Here is an 18,171-nt window from a genome sequence, read left to right as displayed (position 1 = left end):
AGGTGTTGATTGACGACGGAGAAGGTGACCAGAAAATGGGAGAAAGAAAAGTAAACCTTAACACAGGAAAATTGTGACTTTTCAAATTTTTTAATAGAAAAAATTGTTAGTTTTTTAAACTAAAAGAATAAAATAAGATAAAAATTTATTTATTTTAATATTATTATTAAATAATAATTTTATTTTTAAATTTAACAAATTTTATTAATTTTAATAATTTATAAATAAATATTTAAAATTTTTTAAATAAAAATATGAAAATACACTAAACCTTAGATGGGTGTAAATTTTTTGAACTTTTAAAAATCCTTTTAAGGTAACTTTGCAAGATCAATTTTTGTTCCAACTTACAAATCCCAAGTAACTTCTAAGATTTTGTATGGAAACTAATATTGATTAGCCATGTAGGAAGGCACATATTTTGGGATGATTAAAATTAAAATGCTACTTGGAATATGTAACATCACTCTTCTTGTTATATAATAAATAAACAAAGATTAGAAGTTATAATAAAAATTTAAAAAGTAATTATTTGTGTTTGGTATATTTAAATTTGTTAAAAGAAACTGAGGTTAAAGATATCAAACAGAAAAATTATATCTCGACAATCTTATCTTTTCTTCTTATTATATTAATTGATAGGTGTATTTAGATTTTATTGACAGTTTGTATTATCGAATTATATTTATGTGGTATAAATTTAAATTTTAAATAAAAAAATTTTTAATTTTAATTTGATAAAAATTAAAATCGCTTCAAAAATTTTTTAACTTAACCTAATCTTTTAACATTTAGATGTAAACCAAATTGACCCAAAATTAAGTCTAAATTCGCTAAGGTTATTCGGGTTTTAGGTTTAAATAAAAAATATATCCTTTAAATTAATACTTAATTTGATTAAACATTTTTAGGGGTGAGGTAACTTTTCTCTCTAAATTAGATACGTGTCGCCTGTACAGCTGTCAAGATTTAAAGTTAGCTGACTCGATGCAAAATGAACGGCTGACATACAAAAGCTTCAAATTTGAAAAACATAAACGCGCAACACAGAAGCCAAACTAAAATTAAACAAAATTGAGTTTTATTCGAAAAAGGAAAAACCTTAAACCTTAAACCAACGCCCGAGCTCCTCTGAGAGACTTCTAGTACGTCAATACTTTCATGTCTTCCCTTTTCTTTTTATTTTTTTAATACCGATAGAAGTGTTTGTGATTTTTTTTTTCCGTTTTCCCCTTTTTTTGTTTCTGAGTTTTGGGTTTTTGAAATCAGGTGATTTGGATAGATGGGTCGGTCTCGGGTAGTGTCCCATTCTGCCGATGATGATCACAACCAAAAGTATGTATAATCCTTTTTCTGTGTTTAATTTAACATGTATTTTTTAATCTTATAACGATTTCTTAGAATTTTGGGCTAAAGGTTTCTGAGAAAGCAATATATTATGGGTTTTGTTTTTTAATGTATATGTTGGGTAAGTTTTTGTCGATAATTTTAGTCAATATTACAATGGGATATCCAATTTTGTTTACGAATGGTAACTTTAGATGTATTTGTTAGTATTCTACTCTCTCATTTAGGTTTCACTGTCTGCCTGATTTTTATCCTGAAACGTTTACTTATATATGTATGTATTGTATTTCGACTCGTTTGTTCTTTTGTGGTAATATCAAAGAGAATGATACGTGAACAGATGGTTTGAACATTGTGGAAGAGTGATTTGATTGGACGACCATCAGTAACTTCTTGTACTTTAAGGCTTTAAGTACTGGAAATGCATGTTGAATTTCACACTTTCAGTATATCTAGTAGTTTTCAATTTATAATTGCTTAGATTTATTATTATGTTGTATATTTTTAATAGAAAGTGCAGGATTTTTTTAGCGCTGTTGTGGCTTTTCAATCTTCCAATTGACAAACCTGAAGTACATATGAATATAATAAAATTTAACTGTTGGTTGTTCACACTGGTTCTTCTGTAAACTGTTTTTTAATGGTGTAGCGCATATAAGTTTTGCATTGGTGTAAGTGGTTATTACTCTGTTTTTACCAATAATGTCATCTTTAGTGTGGTTTCATGAGGATATCGTCTTTTCATTTTCAGCAGATCCAAGAGAAAAAGGACCATTTCCAGCTTAGATAACATAGAGATCGGATCTACAAGTAAGTGTCATTATCATGTAGCCATATGTTTTTATATTGATTCTTATGTAATGTATTTGATAAAGGTTGTTGGCATTATACCTGATAGTTTGTGTCATCGGGTCTTCGTGTTGTGTCAATACGGGTTTCGAGTAAAAGACTCTCAACCCTAACCTAGCCTGAAATATACTCGTGTTGAAAATTATGAGTTGTAACCTGTTCTTGAAATTTTTCGTGTTGACCAAACACAACTTGAATTGACTCAAACAATGTAATGAATTATGTCGTGTCAAAGCACAACATTTAACAACACAATATATTACATATCTTAAATTTATAAAATTTCTTAAAAATTGTGAAATTTATAGAATTATAAATTTTGATTTTATAAGTGGTAAATAAAAGGAAAGGTTTAATAAATTCGTACAATTAACATTCTTTGAAAGTAATTGTAATTTACTATTTTTTTTTTCTAAAACTTGTTAAAATCTTTACAATGTAATTATATATATCAAAAAATTTTTACCCATCAATTAATAGTTTTTTTGATATATGATTTATGACAGAATATTATTTGTTAGAACTATAACTACTCTTTTCCTTTTCTTATTTATTTTGAATAGTTTTTGTTTTCTTATCATATTTCTTTTAATTATATTTAAAAATATGTTGATGGAATCTATTATTAATAGTATTTATTTGTATTATAATTATAAGATTTTTTTTTTTAAATTGTTTTGTAGTTGAAATAAAGTTTCTCATATATATAATATTAAGAGAAAAGTCAAATAAATAATTTGAATTACCTGATGTTTAAAATCAATTCTTTTATTATTTTTAGCTAATGAGCATATTTTAATTATTAACATTAAAAAAAATTCATTAGGGATGAATAAATATTTGATTAAAGGGCGTAAAGTTACAAGTGAATTGTTATATTATCAAGATACAAACTATATTAGGATCCAGTGTGTTGTTCTTTCAATAGTTGTCATTTAAAAAAACATTCTTGTAAATTTGGGTTGACTTTGTATACACCTGAACACAACCCGATTTCAGTTCGCATTGACCTAAACTCAACCTAAACTATATTCTGTTCAAGAAACTCAACTCAAACCTAATTTTTTTCCTGTCATATCGGGTTAATAAATTGTATAAAAAGTTGTCGGCTTTATGTGACAGAGTTTAAGAAATAAGTTCACATAGTATATTTGATAGTCCCAAATATTCTATCCCATCGTTTGGTGAGATATGCTCCAGATATGGCCACTACAACTTACGGGAGGTGGAGCTTATTCACAAGTCTAACCTTGAGATGACATATGATTTCATGATAGATCCACAACCTCCCTAGTCCTACATATTTATTGAACTACAAGTGGAACTCTATCTTTAAGTGTATATGTTTACATGTATGCTAAGATACATGTACTTAGAATGATGGAAACCATGACAAGGAGATCAATGTGAATCTTGTATGCACATAGGTGGTCATTCTAGAAATGTTTGTAGCCTTAGTATCCTTATTTAGGGCATGAATGACACGATTCATTGTGTTGAAAAATCCTACCAAAAGGCAGTGATAAATTTCACACGTCAAAGTTGTTTTCCATAACATAATACAACACATTGGTGTATGTTGATTTCATGTTCACTTGCTTGACCCATTAGAGGGTTCCACATAGATGGTAACCCTAATTTTTGTGGAATAAATCCTCTAATATACAGTGGCGCATGTCATCCTGCAGCTTATTGGTTTTTTTTTTTTTTTTATACATTCTTTAGCATTTTGTCTGCTGTCTTGTTGGTCTGGCCCTTTCACTGTAGCACAGTTAACATAAGGCGTACAATGGTAAGAAAATTATCTGAAATTGTAATATTCTTCTCTAAGCCCCTAGTGCAATCAGGCTGTAAGAATATGGTGATCATTGTATGTGTATATTTTGCTCATTTTATTCATTTACGTTTACTCTCTCTTGCTGATGCATAGGTCAACCACTGAGTCAAGGAAAAGGAGGATTATACCACTGTAATTATTGCAATAAAGATATCTCCGGGTTTGTTCGCATTAAATGTGCTCTGTGTTCAGATTTTGACCTCTGCATAGAGTGCTTTTCTGTCGGTGCTGAAATTACTCCTCATAAAAGCAACCATCCATACAGGGTTATGGTTGGTAACTCTATTCAAAGATATTCTTGTTGTCTTATTGTCTTTGTGTTGCAGGGTCATAGCATGATTCAGATGCTTGATGATATGTAAAATGTGGTGATTTTTTACCATGTCAGAGACTCTCCACTTCTGTTTTAGTTTGACTCTAATGAAATAAAGTGACCAAAAGAATTCATTATTACATTTAATCTTCAATATTCACTTATCCTTGGATATTTAGAAAGTAAATTGCCTGCAGCAATTTATCAATATGTCATAAACCCATTGATTATGATCTCATATATTTTTGTTTCTGGTTTGAAGTCTCTGCACAGTTTTCATTCTTTGTGATGATTGATGTCTTGTGGCCCACTATAATGTAAAACAAAATTTGGAATGTGTAGTACTTTAAAACATTGCACTGGTTTGTGTAGGCTGTTAAATTTTATCGTTATTACAACAGGACAATTTATCTTTCCCACTTATATGTCCAGACTGGAATGCAGATGAAGATATTTTACTTCTAGAGGTATATGTTTTCATCAAGTGGATAAACTTGACCTTCTGGATGCTGTCTTAATATTTATTTATTTATTTTTGTAAATTTGATGATACTTCTTGACTATCTGAGTGTCCTTGCATCTGATGTTTAGGCTGTGATTTTTTTTCTTATTTTTAGGGCATTGGGATGTATGGATTTGGGAACTGGGCTGAAGTTGCAGAACATGTTGGAACCAAAAGCAAATCACAATGTATTGACCATTATAATGCCATATACATGAACTCTCCTTGTTTCCCTCTCCCGGTATGCTATTACGATAATCTAGATTTTTCCACACACATCATATAGTAGTAATGATAGTAATGTCCATTTATTCTTGCCCTAGGACATGTCTCATGTAATGGGAAAGAGCAGAGAAGAGCTCCTTGCTATGGCAAAAAGGCATGAAGTCAAGAAAGGTAATTTTATATTGATTTTGTTTTAGTTTGATATCATACTCTTTAAGTTAATGAATGAACATTTTTCTTGTTTATGGGATTGTGGGATATTTCCTTTTTATGTCATTGCGTTTGTATCATTATTTATGAAATCCCATATGATGCATTTATTACATATTTACTTGGTATGAAGTTGCTGGTATTTAATTTTCTTTTTCTACAGAACTTACTACTGGTGGTGAGGTTACACTGAATGAAGAGTCTCCTTTCTCTCCCAGAGTGAAGTATGACTTCTTTCATCATTTTACTTTCACCTCAGATCAAGTGTTTCTGTATGCTTATTTCTTTCTCTGTGCTTAATCAGATTTGAGATATTGAAAAAAGAAGACCCGTCTCATCAGTCCTCATCTAGCTTGAGTATGGGTATTTAATCAATACTGTTGTCATTTTTATTGTCTGTTGGGCTTTCTGTTTCACTTTTTGCTTGTTGAATATGATTGATGAAGTGCATGAATGAACATGCTTTTCTCTTTTCTTATCAGAGGTAGGCTCCCACGTGCGCTCAAGCAGTAGCAATAACATCTCAAGTACAGTTAAGAAGGCCTCAAACATTCCTCCAATAACGGATAGCATTAAACCAGAAGGTGCGCTTTCTCAATTTATAATTTACTGTACAAGACAACAATTTGGGCTGCATTCACAGTGTAAAAACTCTTAGGTGATTTAGGTGCATATCATTACATTTGACTGATATTCATCATATAATTGTAGCTTGCAACTGGCTTTGTTTGTGGGAAGTATTCTCTTGTAGTTAGACAAAATAATTTTTCTGTAATTTTGACCTGCCACAATCTGCTTCCAATGTTTACAAATACATGTGATGCTTTTTCTGTTATTATTGACTAGAAATTTATTTTTCCAAGGTGTTGTGGACTTGAAATAATTGTTTTAGTCAGTCGAATATACGATTTGGGTTGATATTCATCACAGTTTCTTTACTCATAAAAGGGGGGGAAACTTAAGTTATTTAATCATTTTAATCCATTGATGGACAAGACTATTTTGTTCCATTTTATGAGGAATAGGCTTAATATATACAGATTTTTTTTATTCTTTATTTTGCAGAACCTCAGTCAGACAGGAGCATTGGTGAGAAAAAACCTAGAGTCGCAGGGGATAAGAGGCCTTCTATGACAGAACTGAGTGGCTATAATTTCAAAAGGCAGGAGTTTGAAGTTGAATATGATAATGATGCAGAGCAGTTACTGGCCGATATGGAATTTAAGGGCACTGACACTGATGCTGAGCGCGAATTAAAACTGAGAGTGCTGCATATTTACTCAAAAAGGTACCTATGTAGTTGCTTGGATTTGACATCTTTCTACATGAGATAAAAGGGCTGGCTGAAGAGCGGTCTACCTTATACTTAACATAGAAATAGACACACAGATGCAAGTAGATTTAGAAAAACATGAAATTATTCCTTAGGTTACATAGAAATATTATTAACCTGGCCTGTCAAGATATGATGGCTTGATTGTAGATCTGTAAGTAGTTTTTAAAGACTATATTTACCAATCTGCAAATTTAGATACCACATAATTTGTTAAGATTTACTGTTGATTATTTTGTTATAACACACCACCCCCCTCCCAAACCAAAAAAAAAAAAGCATCAGATTTATGACTAATTGGAAACGCTGTTTTCATTTTTTTTCAATGTTATTATAATTTTGTAATTATTTTTATTCTGCCATAATTTTTATGCATTTGGGGGCTTCTTAGCAGGTTAGATGAGAGGAAACGAAGGAAGGACTTCATACTGGAAAGAAATTTGCTACTCCCTGATCCTTTTGAGAAGAGCCTCTCACCTGAAGAGAAGGAAATATATCAGCGTTTTAAGGTCTTTATGCGGTTTCATTCTAAAGAGGATCATGAAGAGTTGCTCAAGAGTATTATTGAGGAACACCGTATTGTCAAAAGAATTCAGGACCTTCAGGTTTGTTTATACCTCACATTATCTAGGAGTAATGAGTTAAACTTTTTATGAAGTACCTCTTTCCACTGAATAGTGCTGATGATCTATACAAAGTTAACCCTGTATGGGAAGTGGGCTATACTAATGATGAAAATAAATGACAATCACTCAGGTTATATTCTTGAGATCTTTTTATTTGAGACCAACTGGAATATGAAACCATTGTCTCTTCACTGTTTCCCATTATCAATTTAATTAGCTGTTGGCATTTTAACCATTGGGCTATAACTTGATTGTAGCAAAAATAGTGTTTTATTTTAAAATGGAGCAGAATTTTGGTGCTTTAAATTTCATCTGTTGCACATTAAGCATTTTTAATGGCTTTATACCGGTGCAGATGTTAATATTCAAGACAGTTTATAGGGACAAGCTCAGGCAGATCTACTAACCTATGCATTTATGATAATTCTGTACAGAATGGAATAAGATCACTTAATTCACACTAAATATGTTGTGCAGGAGGCGCTAGCTGCTGGTTGTCATACGTCTGCTGAGGCAAACAAATTTATTGAACATAAGAGGAAAGAAGCTGACGAAAATGCACAGAGAGTGAAGGAAAGTAGCCAGGCAGGTCCATGTGGAAAAGTATTGCAGAGACCGAATAGTCTCAAGGGTGAAGTTGATGTCAACCCTCATGGAGTTGTAAGGGGATCTGCGGCTTTACAGCCTTTTAGCGATGCTTCTCCCTCAACTATAGCTAGCTCCTTGGATGATTGGGACATCTCTGGTTTCCTAGGCGCCAATTTGCTCTCTGAAACTGTGAGAAATTCTCAACCATTTTGCATACTCACCTAGTTAGTTAAATATAATTATCATATGATATCACCATCTGGTCAAGTTAATTTTAGAGAACCACTAATCAAATCAATTCTGTGGGAAACCTCCTGTTAGATGAAAGAAGCAACATTAAGTTTTACAGAAACAGCCTTTTATTGCGAACTTGTTTGAACTTATATAATTGTGATGTTTGTGCAGGAAAAACAGCTGTGTGGCGAAATAAGAATACTACCAACACACTATTTAAAGATGCTGGAGATCTTATCAGTGGAGATAATGAAGGGCAACATTAACAAGAAATCAGATGCCCATAACTTATTCAAGGTTGAAGCAAGCAAAGTTGATAGAGTATATGATATGCTAGTGAAAAAGGGTATTGCCAAAGCATGATTGAAAGTGTCATAACCAGTTGGTGTAAGTCAAATTTGGACTGATCGTCATTTTCCCACCCAAGGGTTGTCTTGAAAATTCCTTTTCACTCCAGTTTTCACCCAAAATTTTAAAAAAAATTAACAGTCCAAGGGCTTTAGAAGAAATGTATACATTGCAGAAACCATTTATAAGGTAAATAAAGAAGAAACAAGAAAAGTAAATGAGAAATTGTTGCCATCTTGGTCTCTCAGAGGACTTACGTACTTTCGGAAATGAGACTTGTTTAACTCCGCTAACCATATTGACCTAGTTTGCAAACTCAATTGACAAAATCCCTCATTAGAGATGGTTCAACCAAACCCCAATCATTCTGGTCAACAAGGGCAGTTTCAATGCAATTTTTCGGATGGGATGACATCCAAATCTGTGATTGGGTCTTTTCCCTCGATTAGGCCAATGCATCTGAAGGCAATATGGTAATTTCATGAAAATAATATGATAAGACATTTGATAGGGCACCAGACCTACTGCATAACCTTTACAGCTAACATGTAAAGAAGAATGCCTTTTTTTATTAATAAAAGAAAGAAATTAGAAATGCTACAAATAGTCAAATACCTACCAACTAAAACCAAAAGTCAGAAAAGAACAAGTAAAGAAAACGGTACGGTTAAGCTCCAGCAGTGGGGAACCGTACAATTCAACAAAAAGGCCTGCCTCCATTGTTAAGTCAAACACACCAAACCATTTCCCTTCCCTAGATTCTTACTCAGTCAAAACACCCTATCAAATCAATTCGACACGTCCCTTCTCCAACAATAAATTACAAGTATACTTTCAGACCACCCTCTCTACTGTGCTCCGAAATCCCACAAGTGTATACCCGTCTCACTTGATGCAGCCACGTGTCTATCATCCCCCACAATTGCGTTGACCTCTGCTATTCTCTCCCTCAAGCTGTACATATATTGCCCTTCCTCAATTTCCCATACCCTTATAACACCTCCTGCGCACATTAGCGCGTATCCTAAATTCATGCACCCCATCACGTTTCTTTGACCACCCCTTAACCCTGTGCGAAACCTACACACTTCCTCTAACGTGTCCGCCCTGTACACAATAGCTACCCCACGACCATCCACTACAATGTACGCCTCACTGTTAACGTCCACCGACGTCACAATTATCCCTCTCCTATACTCTGAATTACTCAATATTACCCCTTGGTTTCTCAAATCGAAAACCATGACACGTGAATTCGTGCACGCCACGGCTGATTCCTGACTCGTCACCCTCACTCGTCCAACGAACTCGTTGAACTCAGTCAACATTCGCCAACCCATGACTGTGTTTTGGTCCGTTAAATCCCCACCAACAAACGTGAGTTCTTCAGTTCGACCGTTCCAGATGTGAAAAGCCCGTCCCGCAAGCCCTGCATACAACCCCACCCAGTATCTTTCGCCTCCCGTAAAGTCCACCAGCACCCCGTCATCCACCACGTTACCAAAGTGAGCCCTACGCGGTGGGTTCGCCACGTCATTTATATTTGCCACGTGGATGTCTCCGTCCATGGTGGCGAATACTAGTTGGGAGTCCGTGATGATTATACCTGAAACCGCACGAGAGAATCGGCCTAATATATCGCGATGCTGGGGCCGAAACGAGCTGACGTGGAGTCGAGTAGTCAGAGAAAATAGACGAACTGTTCCATCAGCAAACCCACACGCCAAGTAAAGGTCAGAGAGGGCCAGGCAACGACATGTCAGGCCATCCGGGTTATCCACGTCAGACGGGTCGAAGTGAAGAATTGCGTGGGTATATCTACGCCTTCGAAAATTATCCATCGTCCGATGACGATAGATGTACTCATCTCTCCACGTTGCATGCATGAGATGAGTCCGGCCCCATATGTGTCGAGTAAGGCGGCGCCACAGGAGATCATATCTGGAGACAGCACGCCACGTCGAACATACCTGCATGAAAAGCAACCAGCAGGGCAAGCAAGTTAGCCTCCAATAATAATTCGATAAATAAGTAATAAATTAATTGAATAGATACAGACAAATAGAATGGTTGGTTGGTATTAATCAGAGTTAAATATATTGATGAAATATGGATGGTTACTAAATGAAAACCGACATGAAAAGCGAAGCAAAGAAGAAGCGTATTTATTAGTATAGTACATGTACATATTAATATCGGAAGCATTAAACCATATATTTTAAGTAAAAAATATAACTATTTTATAATATCGTAAGCATTATACCACATATTACAAATAAAAAATATAATTATTTTAATATATATCAAAAATTAATTTAAATTAATATTTAAACTTGTGATTTAGATTTATCACTTGAGCTTATGATTCGATCAACTTGAAGCAGAAAGCAGTGGCAGGTAGACGCAGAGGCAGGCAGGCGCAGCAGGAGAGACTAGGGACTAGAGAGAGCGGAAAAGTGAAGTGAGAGGGAAAGAGAAATGTCAGAGTCAGAGTAAGAAAAAGTGATACATCGAAGAGGACGCGACTTGTGTTGTCATGTAGCATAGACTTTCACTGGCACAACACCTGCTGTCAGTGAGTTGTGACAGCACTGTCATCTTTTATTTTTTTATTGAAATATTTATTTAAATATATTTGAGTATTAATTATTATTACCATGGTTTAACTGAGTTCATGTTATAAAATAAGGTACGACAAGTACAAAACCCACATCTATTGTAGTAAATATCATTTCCTCGTTTCTAAAAAGACAAAAGCATGCAGAAGAGCAAAGACTATTTGCTTCTGGTCCTGGTCCTGGTCCTGGTCCTGAATAAGTTTCAGGGAAGGAGAGCAAATGTTGTAGGTGTAGTTGAAGAGCAACTAAACTACTGAGAATTTTATGAGGCAACCATTAAGGACAATGACTCCTATAGCTACGTACCTAGCTGTGGTCCATATAGACTTTTTTTGAGTTTATATAATCATTCAAAATGGCCTTGTAGCATGGTAAACTACCTTGAGCAACTAAGAAGAAACAAGAACATGTGTGCTTTTCTATCTCTCTTTCATTTCCGAGAAAGAGATGGCAAATACCTGTCTCATTTAAGAGCAGAGAATCTAGCTCTTTTACCTTCACCAACCTCCCTTTTTTCTGCCTCGCTTTGACTCTATTCCCCTCTATTTCCACTTCCAACATCACTGCTCCTCCACCCTACTTAGATATATACTATTACTATCACTATCACTATCACTACTATCTTTAAATCTATTTCGCCTATATCTAGAGTGTGTGTATATATATATATATATGTGTATTATATAAACAAAGTTGTATAGTAATAATAGAAGATGAAAACAAAAAAGAAGTCGCCAGCAAGACGTTAAAGTGGCAGCATTGGGCTCCATGTGCTTTTGGGCATTGCAGATGCTGCTTTTGACTGAAGCTTGAGTAGAAGAATCAACTAGTAAGATCTCTCCTGGATTAGAACGTCTAGAGAAAGCGACGTTTAGAAAAGATACACAAAGGAGAGATTATTTTTTTAAATTTTTATAAAATTAATTATTATATGTACCCATTTCTTTTCTTTTCATTACTTTTAGCTTCGCTAATTCTGCATGCTTCTTATTTTTCTGATTTTAACCTTTTTTTTAATTATATACAATCTAACAGTACTTTTTCAATTATCAGCACATTTATTTGAATATGATTATCCTTATACTGGGAACTGTTCAAAGTCTATTAATAGTATTAGCAATTGTTCTGAACAATAAATCAAAAAGATAACCATTCATAGAAACGCTAACGTAATATGAACGACGTAAGATTTACAATTGACTCTTAAACTTGCTTTCCAAAATAGCCAAACGAAATTAGGCTTCAAGGGTCTCTATTTGTAATTTTAGTGAGAGGAAAAAAAAGCATCCTACTAATGGATTATTGATTTTATCTCTTAGAGAGACAGCCATGAGAGTTGGGTCAAAAAGTTGGAGATTCTAAAGCCTTAGAAAGATCATGCCAAGAAAGGGAAAAGGAGACTTGCAATCCAAAAGACTCCTTTTCCTCTAGCTATAAAAAGGGATCTAAGAATATTTCTAGAGTGATGAAAAGGAAGAAGAACTAACATTCGAGAGATTAAAGCCACCCCTTCTGAAAGTGACAAAAATTTTGTTAGACCATCACAAAGCTACCAATGTTTTCCAAAAGCAAATTTCTCCCTGCAGGATGCTCGTGTGTGTGTGTGTGTGTGTGTGTGTGTGTGTGTGTGCGTGTGTGTGTAAGGTATTCACAATATCATTAAACCAGCTTGCATTAATTCCCACTTCCAACAAAATCCATTATTTAATTTTAAAAAAAAATACAGTCAAAAACAACCTGTTGACTAGAGTAAAGTTTTGTCAATCTTCTGAATGACGCTCAGAAGATAACTACTGAAGCAGTTTCATCGTCCACTACTACATCCATGCGATTAAAAAAATATCCAAATTATCTCTAACCCAAATAAAATCTGAATCAACTATCATGAAATCATTCAATTATCTACCCCATAATGCAAAAACAAAACATGGTTTGTTTCATATAAATAGACTCAAAAGAGAACAGCAAAGAGACAAAATACCAGAAAGACATTGGTAAGAGCAGAAGCTGCTGCGAGGCGACCAATATTGCGAGAAGCATCAATGGCCACATGGGCTGCCAGAGCCTCCACAAAAGGCTCAGGCCAGACCTCGTTAATGGCACGTTGACGAGACGATGAAGGCCCTTCGAAATCACCCCCTCTTCTTGCTCCCTGATAACCTCCACCACCGCCATTGCCATCTTCTGAAGAAGAGGATGAAGATGAAGAAGAAGACATTAGTTTATAGCAGGCGAAGGAAGCTATAAAGGAGATGCAAGAAAGGGGCTACGAAGAAGCAAGGACAAAAAGGTGTAGATGAAGACACAAGTGAGGGACCCAAAACAAGTGCGTTTGGGATTCCAGGAGATACAATGAGACTTCAATAAATGTGCCATGGCATATTATAATACAAATATATATTTATAACAATATAAAAATATATTATTTATGAGGGTTTTTGGTTTTTCTTGTAGAGGAGGCTTTCCCGCCCTGCAAAGACGGCGGCTGAAGTTTGTTCCAGGTTCCATGTGAAAGTCTGCTGAGTTTTTTGTTTAACCATCATGTATTACAGCTTCCTTTCAGCACGGTTCTCTCATTGGTCCAATTTTCGTACTCTCTTTTCAAAGTCAGAAGATCAATACTACTTCAAGAAATTTTCATTTGTTCCATGTTAATTTGGAAATGTTTTTATGTCTATACCATATTTTAAAAACCGCAACAAATGAAGTTGTCGTGTGTGATAAATAACTACTATATTTGTTTACTGTGTTAAACATAACATGTTTAGTCTCTTCGAAAGGACGCTATACTTGTTTGTTTTACAAAATTGACAGATCAAAAGGTTTTGGATTCATTCTTGAAGAAGAGATACATACGGCAGGTAGATAGGTAACCGAATTCTACAATGGGTAACGTAAAGATTATACATGTCTGTTCACGTTTTATGAACTTTGCCATCGCAAGTTGATGAACAAATTAAGCATTTATTTATTTATTTGTTATGTGTTTTATATAATATAAAGCATGCATATGCTGCGCATCAACGAAGAGATATATATGCACTGAACAAGTGCACAGCTAATTCATTCGTTTTGAAGTTTCTTGTTTCAATGAATTTAAAAGTAGTAACCTACTAATCCTCAAATCAATGATCAAATCAACAATGCTTACTAATCCGCTCCAAATTGGGTAACTTGATAGTTGACATTGTAGGATGAATATAATTTGGGAAGGTAAAAGAAATGGGATTAAGAGCAAAACGTGAAGAATAGATGAAGCGTGAAGTTGCTGTCCCTCATGTTTGTGCCCCAAGTAGAGTGCATACTATATGATTCGTGATGATGATTAGCCTTGCATAGTGTATTTAAAATTTATAGAAGAAAAAAAGTACTGATCGATGTTGCTTTAGATCGAATTAGTAGGATGAATGTTATTTAAATACCGACAAAGCCCTACACTGCGGAGGAAATGAAGAGATATGCAGCAATGATGTTCCAGTTTCATGGCCAAACAGAAGAGATATCAAATAGAAATGCAGGATGAGCCCATCAATGGGATATATGATATTATTAAGTTAACCCATCTAAGAAATGTTATTATGTGTGCGTCACTTCTGTTTACACAGGTAGCTAGTTATCTAGTCTTTAATATAGGTGGTTTTGGGACGAACGCAAATGTCGAGCTCGTGTAGCATTTTTATGATTCATGAGTCTGCACTGTTTTGAAAAATGATGTTTCAAAGAAACCAAGAAGCAAGTTTGTTCTCCTGTTTGGAAATATTTTGACTAATAGACATTAGTCTCAATTATTCAAAGAGTGAATAGGAGAAATAAATGGATCCCATCTCAATCAAATAGATTTCAGATTTAGATAAGAGTTTTGTTCTTCATTTTCCAGTCTTCACTACTTCATTTTAAAAGAGAGTGATCTAATGCTTATGTTTTAAGTCAAATTGTGTTTTCTTGGTAGTCCTACTATGGTTGAGATTGTTTCATCAGGATTATCAGCCTGGATTTTTCTGTCATATATATAAACACTTGAGAATGATTGTTAGTTGGTTAATGAGAATACAGAAAAGAAGTCTTCAGTAATTCTTCGATATTTTTTCGAATCTCTTCATGGTATCTGAGTCTTCTAACCAACGTCGCATGACAAGCTTTACTTCACCTTTTAAGTAGTCTGAAACACCTGAGAGAAACCTATCTTTGGATCTACAAAGTCGCCACTTCTACTTCAGATTGGGAACTTTCCTATCAAGGCTGCAAGCTGTGAATCCAAAACTAACATAGGATAATTAACATCATTGGCATGCTTAGGCTTTCTTCTCGATAGGCACAGATGAGTTGGAAGAATGGTATTGTCCTCCATAACAGCAGCAAGATTTCAGATGTTGGGAAATCGATCGTGTGTGGTAGGAAAATATTTTATAGTAACAACTGAATCTTTATAACAGCAACAAAAGAAGATAGTGAAGAAGGAGTTTGAATAACGAGAACGTCGGTAGCCAGTTTTGCTGTATAACAAACAATTCAAATCTAGTAGAAGTGATGGTTTAGTTTTAGGGAGGATTCTCGTTAAAGTGATGACCTAGTTTCAGAGAGGATCCGTGATTGAATCTAAGAGAGGAATCTTCGTTGTTCTTTTGTCAGAAAAATCAAGAGTTCACAATAAAAGACTTAAACCTGAATCCATCCATCGTTAAAATTTCTCATGTTTTATCCATTTAACTAAACTTGAGATTAAATTGACACTAATTTATTAGTCTTTTAACAACTCTACTCAGTGCGGTGTCGTGGTCCTCAACCCGATCGAGTTGATTTTCATATTTAGAGGAGGGTTTCGTTCTCCATTCTTGGGTCTTCACTCGGTTTAAAAAAGAAGAGATCTAATGGCTATGCTTAAATCAAAATGTGTGTTCTTGATATTCTTTCTAAGGTTGAGATTTACTGGATTCTTAGATATTTTCCTTCAAATCTCTTCCATTGTTGTACACTTCAGAAACGAGTTTTCATGTCGACCATGAATAATTACCCTGTCTTACTCCACGTACAGTTGATAATTAATTTAGATATGAGATCTTGAAAGCATTTTTAATATTATCAACAAATTAATTGATTTACTTGTTTTTGGTGCATTTAATTTAAATATTTTCACGAATAATATGATTAAAAAACAATGAGAGTGATGGCACACTAGCAAACCCAGAACCAATAACAACGCTGAAAAGTTTATATATATATATATAAAATTTATTTTGTTTTATTGTAACTGGAAGAAGAAGAAGAAGAAGATGATGGGGAAAGTCAATTGCAACTTCTCATCTTAGTCCAACTAGACCCACAACGACAAAACTCAATGAGCTAGACTTGGTCCCGCCACTGCCCCCTAAACCCTAGCCTTGTTTCGTTTCTATCAATGCTACTATCCCTGTGCATTTTTTATCTTAAAATTATGTCTATTTATTTTAGACACACAAATTTATATTTATTATTATATAATTAAATAAATTTAAATTAAAAATAAAATAAAATTTATTATATAATAATATATATAAATATATATATATTTATATCCTAAATAAATACATATAATATTATTTTATTTTTAAATACAAATATGTTTATAAACATATAAATTATAAACATATATATAATATATTCAAAATAGAATATATATAATACTTTTTCAAAAGTAATTTGACTGGTATGAGTTAGGGATCCCAAAATGAAGATATTGGGTACAAGACTCAACAAATTAATATTAAGGTGAAAACCTTAACTTATATAACTTACTAGTTATGAAGTTGGGCAATAGACCTAGATTTGACCTGTCCGATTCGAGCAGTCCTTGTTAAAAAAAATTATTTTCACGTTATCATTGATAATTCTTCTCCTGACTGCGAACCAGTGATTACTTTAGGCCCAACATTTTCTGGGCCGGATTGACGAGGCAGATCCATTAAAACGGGGTCATAACTAAGTTGTGAAAAACGGTTGTCGTGCTTGGGGTTGCAAATTTTAAGCTACAGGAGATGGAGAATTAGGGTTCCGAATGTCAACGGGATTGATTAAGATTTTTAGGAAAAATTAGTGAATCCCAATTAATAATCATGGATGGCCTACTCTAACTCCGATCTTCTTATTAATATAGATTCAAATCTTTTTTGTCAATATATTAAGATTAAATTTTTTATTTATCTGATTAATAATTATAAAATCGATCCCAATTCAATGTTATAATACAATTCAAATGAAATTCTTTATTACAAAAAAAAAATTTAAACTTTATTCATTTAATCTTGTTGTTTGATCGTTATATGTTCTTGTGCCTCTTAAATAAATGGTTGTCAAGCAATTTAAGCATCTGTTGAGATCCCAATCCCATTGCTCGATTTATAAGCACAAAAACTTTATGGATTAAAGCAATTTTTTTTAGTTCAACTTCAACAACCTTGTGTTCCTGTTCAACAGGAAGCATCCAAGTAGGAGTTAGATAAGTTGAGCTGTACTTGTTTGTAATATATCCCATCCCAATTTCCAGGTAAATCCTGGCCTGACTGTGCCCACTTCTCAATTATCAACAAAAGAATCAGTCAAATGTTCGGAAATTGCAGGAGTTATAATGAATTTTGAATTTGAAGTTTGAGAGATCATTCTCAGAAACCTCATATGACCCCCAGGTCATGAATTTAGCTTGACTTGTCTTTCTCCTAATGAAAAGATAGGGACTTGACAAGGGGCCTACTGCAAACCCAAATTTAAAGCTCTTCCATCTACAAATGAAGCCATACAAATACTGCTATTCATCTACATGCTCTACCCCATTAGCGCTCTCAAATATATACCTTCCACAGTAAAAATCCAAGAAATCCATTTCGATTATAAATAACCATCACTGAACCAGAAGCTTCAAATGAGTCAGTGAAGACCAATTCAACCTTCATAAATGTTAATTTCAGGCTAGAATTTTCTTCCGAAATACTTCCATTGACCCAAATCATGAAAAGCCATCAAAAGATTTTTAAAAAAGTTAGTTGACTGACTTGGGTCTGTTCTTTGTACTACTCATGATCACATTCACACCTTTCTTAATCAAAGAAGATGAATTATAAATAAAATAATTTAAACCCAAAATCAACCATCAGTCTCTTTCTCTCTCTCT

The 18,171-nt window shown here is 33.9% G+C and overlaps 2 protein-coding genes across 8 annotated transcripts; one reads left to right on the top strand and one right to left on the bottom strand.

The window, feature by feature from the left end:
• The first annotated feature begins 1,011 nt into the window (after positions 1-1,011).
• On the top strand, positions 1,012-8,646 carry LOC123224054 (transcriptional adapter ADA2a-like). Of its 7 annotated transcripts, none has more exons than XM_044647554.1 (14): positions 1,012-1,145; positions 1,270-1,335; positions 2,102-2,157; positions 4,127-4,305; positions 4,748-4,813; positions 4,964-5,089; positions 5,172-5,244; positions 5,447-5,507; positions 5,588-5,646; positions 5,766-5,867; positions 6,349-6,571; positions 7,008-7,221; positions 7,720-8,019; positions 8,236-8,646. In XM_044647554.1, exons 2-14 carry the CDS (start codon positions 1,283-1,285, stop codon positions 8,425-8,427), a joined length of 1,704 nt encoding a protein of 567 aa, XP_044503489.1. In that variant the 5' UTR covers positions 1,012-1,145; positions 1,270-1,282; the 3' UTR covers positions 8,428-8,646. The 7 variants fall into 7 exon arrangements, with proteins under 7 accessions (XP_044503489.1, XP_044503485.1, XP_044503486.1 ...); XM_044647550.1 differs by having other exon boundaries at positions 2,099-2,157; XM_044647551.1 differs by having other exon boundaries at positions 1,111-1,163; positions 2,099-2,157.
• Positions 8,647-8,961: 315 nt separating this feature from the next.
• LOC123224377 (transcriptional regulator STERILE APETALA-like) lies at positions 8,962-13,390 on the bottom strand. Its single transcript, XM_044648013.1, has 2 exons — positions 13,012-13,390; positions 8,962-10,382 (listed from the first exon to the last, which is right to left on the bottom strand). Exons 1-2 carry the CDS (start codon positions 13,246-13,248, stop codon positions 9,261-9,263), a joined length of 1,359 nt encoding a protein of 452 aa, XP_044503948.1. The 5' UTR covers positions 13,249-13,390; the 3' UTR covers positions 8,962-9,260.
• Positions 13,391-18,171: the final 4,781 nt, after the last annotated feature.

This window comes from Mangifera indica, chromosome 8 (genome assembly GCF_011075055.1).
Source record: "Mangifera indica cultivar Alphonso chromosome 8, CATAS_Mindica_2.1, whole genome shotgun sequence".
Classification (NCBI taxonomy): domain Eukaryota; kingdom Viridiplantae; phylum Streptophyta; class Magnoliopsida; order Sapindales; family Anacardiaceae; genus Mangifera; species Mangifera indica.
The sequence above is the reverse complement of the archived record's forward strand: the minus strand, read 5'-3'. Positions and strand labels throughout refer to the sequence as shown.